This window comes from Bombina bombina, chromosome 2 (genome assembly GCF_027579735.1).
Source record: "Bombina bombina isolate aBomBom1 chromosome 2, aBomBom1.pri, whole genome shotgun sequence".
Lineage (NCBI taxonomy): Eukaryota > Metazoa > Chordata > Amphibia > Anura > Bombinatoridae > Bombina > Bombina bombina.
This window is the reverse complement of record NC_069500.1, coordinates 1115968373-1115975429: the sequence shown is the minus strand read 5'-3', so window position 1 is coordinate 1115975429 and position 7057 is coordinate 1115968373. Positions and strand designations below refer to the sequence as shown.

Genomic DNA, 7057 nt, shown 5'->3' with positions numbered 1-7057 from the left:
CTCCCTTCTGCCAGTCATAACATAATATTTCACCTGTCATTTAAAACTGCTGTCAGTCCATACAGTGTATCTAACTTGACACCGCCTATAATCTCATAAACACAATTATTCCTTATTTACTTTATTCCAGCTGTACTTTAGAAAGCTTCTTTTAATTAAGAATTGAAACAATCCACCTTAAGTGGCCATGAAGGGGAGAAGCTGTAAGAAAGAAGGGCGTTATTTGGAGCTGTATTCTAGTAGTACAGGAGTGAGATTCAGGAAGTGTCTGCTGTGTAGGGATTCTAAGCTAAAAGCAGGCTGTTTGACCTATTTTGTAACAATGAAAGCACACAGAAGTGATTAATTGCTATACAAATGAAGAGCAGAGTGATTGGAAGTTAGTACAATAATACGTTACTTTTGCTTTCGAGGAGCCCAGTTCCTGGTTGGTGATATCATATTACTTTCTTTCATTGACTGCCTTATTTGTCTGTGAGATTAAGGGACATGTTGCTTTTCTATTTCATGTGTTTAGGACTGTTTGCACATGTAGTTAGTGCACTGCCTTTTAATCAAGTGGACACATTTACACAGGAACCCTGCTACAAAAGTACTGATGAGAATCCTGCAACTTCTGGTAGCGGCAAAACCAAACCGTCTGTGTGTGCAAGTATGCTGTCTGGACTTATGTCTGATCTGGATTGTACCATCTTCCTCAGCTTTATGGAGAAACATCATAAGAAATACAAAGTTGGAAGCAAGATCTTTCAAAAGAGATACCAAATATTTCTGGTACTAATATTAAGATATTTTTTTCACTGTTTTGGCTAAAACTTTACAGTTTAAAGTGTTTTGATTGGTCATATTATTCTTTCACTATATAATATGGATAGAGGATTTACAAACTGTGCTGTTGGGTCAATATTTTAAATATGTTTTGACAGATTATCTCGCCTCCCTAGGTTTTTAACAGAAGGAAATAACATTCACTTTTCCAGCATATTGCACTAATTTGCACAACATTGCTTTATTGGGTCATTAAAAAGCTGGGTACAACTACAGTAGTATGGTTACTGCACACACAGCTATTGTGTTACATCCGGCTGTAGCTTTCTTTAAAGGGATATGTAACCCAATTTATTTTTCATGATTTAGAGCATACATTTTTTACAACTTTGCAATGCACTTCTTTTATCTAATTTGCTTCTTTCTTTTGGAATCCTTTGTTGAAAAGCATATCTTGATAGGCTCAGGAGCTGGGAGTAAGCTGCTGATTGGAGTCTGCATATATATGCCTCTTGTACTTGGCTTACAAATGGGTTCAGCTAGCTCCCAGTAGTGCATTGCAGCTACTTCAAGAAAGTATACCATGAGAATAAAGCAAAATTATTAATAGAAGTAAATTCGATTTTTTTTTTTTTTTTAACAATTATATCCTTGATCTAAATCATGAAATAAAAGTTTTGGGTTTCATGTCCCTTTAATGATATTCTTTTATTTTAACCCATTGCAGAAGCCTGTTGATTGAATCTCTGCATTGTTATACTGGGTGCTACCATCATGTTACACGTGTATTGTTGCATGCTGTGACAGAAGCACTTCACTTTCACAGATCAGAAAGTTACATTTTTGCAATTTTTTTTAACCTACTTACAGAAGAAATAAAGTTACAGAAGAAATATATATATATATATATATATATCCTATGTAATAAAAGGCCAAGTGTGTTTGTCCGAAGCTGTCATGCGCATTAGAGACTGTGCGTGAAGACAAACACACCTGTCCTTAGAGTCCCTACCTGAACAGCTGGTGTGGGCAAAAGTGGGCGTGGCCAAGCATGGCGGGGGCATGGCCAGGCGCGAGAGGGATAGAGGGGAGAGAAATAAAAAAAGAAGAGGAGAGAGATAGAAAGAGAGGGGAAGAGAACAAAATAGATGGGAAAGAGCAAGAGAGGGGGGAGAGAGAGCAAAATAGAGAGGAAAGAGCAAAAGAGATGGGAATGAGCAAAATAGAGGGAAGAGAGAGAGCAAAAGAGAGGGGAGAGAGAAAATAAGAGGGGGAGAGAGAGCAAAAGAAAGGTATAGGGAGAGAGACAGAGCAAAAGAGAGGGATGGGGAGAGAGACAGAGCAACAGAGAGGGATGGGGAAAGAGACGGAGCAAAAGAGAGGGATGGGGAGAGAGACGGAGCAAAAGAGAGGGATGGGGAGAGAGATGGAGCAAAAGAGAGGGATGGGGAGAGCGATGGAGCAAAAGAGATGGGTGGGGAGAGAGACTGAGCAAAAGAGAGGGGTGGGGAGAGAGACGGAGCAAAAGAGAGGGATGGGGAGAGAGATGGAGCAAAAGAGAGGGATGGGGAGAGAGACGGAGCAAAAGAGAGGGATGAGGAGAGAGACGGAGCAAAAGAGAGGGATGGGGAGAGAGACGGAGCAAAAGAGAGGGATGGGGAGAGAGACGGAGCAAAAGAGAGGGATGGGGAGAGAGATGGAGCAAAAGAGAGGGATGGGGAGAGAGACAGAGGAAAAAAAGAGAGGGATGGGGAGAGAGACAGAGCAAAAGAGAGGGATGGGGAGAGAGACGGAACAAAAGAGAGGGATGGGGAGAGAGACGGAGCAAAAGAGAGGGATGGGAAGAGAGACGAGCAAAAGAGAGGGATGGGGAGAGAGACGGAGCAAAAGAGAGGGATGGGGAGAGAGACGGAGCAAAAGAGAGGGATGGGGAGAGAGACGGAGCAAAAGAGAGGGATGGGGAGAGAGACGGAGCAAAAGAGAGGGATGGGGAGAGAGATGGAGCAAAAGAGAGGGATGGGGGAGAGACGGAGCAAAAGAGAGGGATGGGGAAAGAGACAGAGCAAAAAGAGAGGGGAAAGAGCAAAAGAGAGGGGAGAAAGAGAGCCAAAGAGAGGGGGGAGAGAGAGGAAAAGAGAGGTGGAGCGAGATAGAGCGCAAAAGAGAGGGGGAGAGAACGCAAAAGAGAGGGAGAGAGAATGCAAAAGAGAGGGGGAGAGAGTGCAAAAGAGAGGGGGAGAGAACGCAAAAGAGAGGGAGAGAGAACGCAAAAGAGAGGGGGAGAGAGCACAAAAGAGAGGGGGAGAGAGCGCAAAATAGAGGGGGAGAGAACGCAAAAGAGAGGGGGAGAGAGCGCAAAAGAGAGGGGGAGAGAACGCAAAAGAGAGGGGGAGAGAACGAAAAAGAGAGGGGGAGAGAGCGCAAAAGAGAGGGGGAGAGAGCGCAAAAGAGAGGGGGGGGAGATAGAGAGGAGGAGGGAGAGAGCGCAAGGGGTGGGACCGCTGTACTACAAAAAATGGCCCGTGTGAATGGGCTTTAGGACTAGAATATATCTAAAAAATGTATTTATTTTTTTCTTATGTATCTTTAAACTAGGTTAAAAAAATTGCAAAAATGTAACTTTTAAATATACAAATCTCTTAGGAATAATTAAGAGAAATGCAGCTTCTGCAAACATGTAAACCTCCCTCTTTCTATTGTGCAAGCTAAACTGAAGTGCATGATACGGCTTGTCAAGAAGATATCATAAAAGAAAATGAATAAAAACTTTACTAGTATATAGGTAGTGTAAGGGAATAATAAACTACATTAATGTGAGTTTGGTGCTGACCCCCAAATATAATTGAAAGACTAGAAAATGGATAAGAGAACCCAAGTAGGGGTTTAATTAGCACTCTTCCCTATGTTAGTTAATGGTAAATGCAAACAACAATGTACCCATGAAACTGTAATAATGTACTCTATTAATTGTAACTATGTTAAAATATAACTTTTACTAAGTAAGAATAAAATAGAGAGGATAAACCTCTGCAAGAAAAACAAGCCAAACTAATTGGACTGAGGAAACACCTGCCCCTTCACCTCCCTGTTTCCTGGCCGATAACTGCTTTACGTCGGCTTCAGGTGACAGAGGTGGAAAGCAGTGTCCCAGTCACAAAAGGAAAATAGTAAAATTTAGCGCTAGGATTGCACTAAACACACAAACGTGTTTCGGCCTTTTACACGGCCTTTAGCAATGTGTAAAATTCAGACAAACAGAAGCCCAGGTGCCACCTCTTAATATACCTATTATTGGATGTTGAGTGTCCTATCAGAGTTAGAGTATGGTCTCCGCCCCTAATTGGACCAATCATGTCCTTACTATTGTAATTTTGGCGATAGTGTATCTTCTAAGATTCTTGCGTGCGTCCTTTGTTTACATACACGTTGACGGAAGGAGTGTCTGTAGTCGGAGCATGGTACCTGCCCTCTTTCTTGACCAATCCAATCCTGTCCAATGTTGCTTAATGGACGATTATAGCTACTAAGATTTCTCGCGGATGTATCATATGTTATATTGCGTGACATCAAGGGGCGGAGATTGAAGCCTCTATCGGCATAGATAATATGCACATTATTAAGATGTATAACAGCCCAACCGCCACTACCATCAAGTATAAATATGTCACACAAAGTGATCTCTATGTTTAGCGAATACACTTATAACTAGTGATGTCCCGAACTGTTCGCCCGCGAACGTTTCACAGCGAACATAGCTTGTTCGCGTTCGCGTTTGTGGGCGAACACATGGCGATGTTCGATCCGCCCCTATGTGTCATCATTGTGGAAACTTTGACCCTTTATGTCACAGCCGCCTGACACATTAGAGCCAATCAACATCAGACACTCCCTCACAGACACTCCCAGCTACTCGGAATCCGCCATTTTAGACTCATAACGACCTTGCTTTTTTAATGATAGAACGTGTTATGTTTTTGCTCCTGACATTAATAGGAAAAACATAGCTAGGCTAGTGTATTTACAGTCCAGAAGGACTCCACTCATCTCTGCTGCAAGCACAGCACCCCAAAAAGCCCTTTTTAGGGCTATATTTCGTGCCGTTTTTTTTTTTTTTTTTTTATTAGCATTTGCCTGGCTTTCAGCTGTGTGTTTAAGGCTCACAGCATATGCTGTGACTACTGCCACCACTGATATCTCCCTAACAACATTAGTTTAAATTTAACTAACCCAAAAATATAATTAATTTTCTAGTGTAATTTTTTTTCATTTTCTATCAGGCCAGTGTCACACAGCATATACTCTGGTTCATTGCTCTGTGCCAGCCAGCAGCCAGCAGTGTTAATATCCGTTTATAACATTATTTTTAATTTAAAAAATAAACACAAAAAAATATTTTTCTAGTGTAATCTAATTACATTTACTATCATGCCTGTGTCTGTCAGGCTCACTCAGCATTAATATACCTCTTTTTTTTCAGTCTTTTGGTTAATTGGTCTGTGCCAGGCAGCCACCCAGCACTCATATCTATTTTTTTTTCACCTTAAGTTTAATATAAAAAAAAAAAAGTTTAAATTTGTTTGCTAGTGTAATCAAATCTAATTTTCTATCCGGCCTGTGTGTTTTGCTGACATAGAGAGCCTACTGTGTTTACTTGCTGCCCTCCCTAGTCTATGAGCCACGACTCATATGTGTTTAACCTTTTTTTAATTCCCCCCCAAAAAAAATAATTTCAATCATTTTTCTAGTGTAATCTAATAGTATTTTCTATCAGGCGTGTGTGTATCCGACATACATAGCCTACTGTTTTTAATAGCTGCCCTTCCAAGGCTATCAGCCATGACTCATATGTATGTGCTTAACCTTTTTCTTAAAATTTCCAAAAAAAAGTCTTTAAATCATTATGCTAGTGTAATCTAATTGTATTTTCTATCAGGCCTGTGTCTAACTGTCTATCTGACTTACACAGCATACTGTTGTTATAATTGCTGCCCTACGTAGCAGCCAGCCAGTGCGACCACTCATAGAGTCATATGTGCATTGCACTTCTTAACATAATTTTAATATTAAAATCAAAATTTTTTAAATATTTTGCTAGTGTAATGTAACTTAATTTTCTATCAGTCCTGTGTTTTTGTCACTTACACAGCATACTGTGTTAAATTACTGCCCTACCTACCATCCACGACTCATATCTGCCAGCCTGTCTGCCAGGCCCAAGTAGCCAATTAGTGGCACCAATCACAATTCTTGTAACAGTAATAAAAAAATAAAAAAACATAATTTTTTGGACTGCAAATATTCAGTCTCCTAGGGCCATTGAATTTCATTTACCTCCTGCCTGCCACTGCCAGCCTTTTGTCCCAGGCCATCTAGCCAACTATTTACACCAATCATAATTGTTGTCACAGTCAGACAGTATAGTTATTAATTTAAATAAAAAAATTTTTTAGTGTTGATCTTAACCCTCAGTTTGCTCGTGCCTTTGAATTGCACTTTTCTACAGCCTTCCAAGCCTGTGTGCCAGGCCTACTTAAAAAATATTTACACCAATCATATTTGTTGTGACAGTATTCTAATAATTAAAAATTAAAATTTTTGGTAATAGTTGCTGTGATTTGAATCCTCAGTTTGCTGGTGCCATTGAATAGCACTTTCCTCCTGCCTTGCAGCCTGCTGTGAGCCAGGCCCACCTAGCCAATTGTTGTCACCAATCATATTTCTGTTAACAGTATTGCAAAAATTGTCAATCATCACTGTTTAGACTGTCAGTAATCAGTCTCCTAGTGTCCTTGAATTGCATCTCCCTCCTGCCTGCCATCCTTTTGTGCCAGGCCGTCTTGCCAACTATTTACACCAATCCTAATTTTTTGTCACAGTATAGTTACTAATTAAAATTAAAAAAATCTTTATTGTTGATGATCTTAACCCTCAGTTTGCTCGTGCCTTTAAATTGCACTTTTCTACAGCCTTCCAAGCCTGTGTGCCAGGCCTACTTAAAAAATATTTACACCAATCATATTTGTTGTGACAGTATTCTAATAATTAAAAATTAAAATTTTTGGTAATAGTTGCTGTGATTTGAATCGTCAGTTTGATGGTGCCATTGAATAGCACTTTCCTCCTGCCTTGCAGCCTGCTGTGAGCCAGGCCTACCTAGCCAATTGTTGTCAGCAATCATATTTCTGTTAACAGTATTTCAAAAATTGTCAATCATCACTGTTTAGACTGTCAGTAATCAGTCTCCTAGTTTCCTTGAATTGCATCTCCCTCCTGCCTGCCATCCTTTTGT

General features: G+C 40.4%; 1 protein-coding gene across 1 annotated transcript in view; it reads left to right on the top strand.

Moving 5' to 3' along the window:
- The first annotated feature begins 289 nt into the window (after positions 1-289).
- The window catches only part of CTSO (cathepsin O), a 149629-nt gene continuing 142861 nt past the window's right edge, over positions 290-7057 (top strand). Inside the window, exon 1 of the mRNA XM_053703770.1 lies at positions 290-774. Within this exon, the coding sequence (XP_053559745.1) occupies positions 490-774 (285 nt within the window). The 5' untranslated portion in view covers positions 290-489. The remainder of the gene's footprint in view (positions 775-7057) is intronic.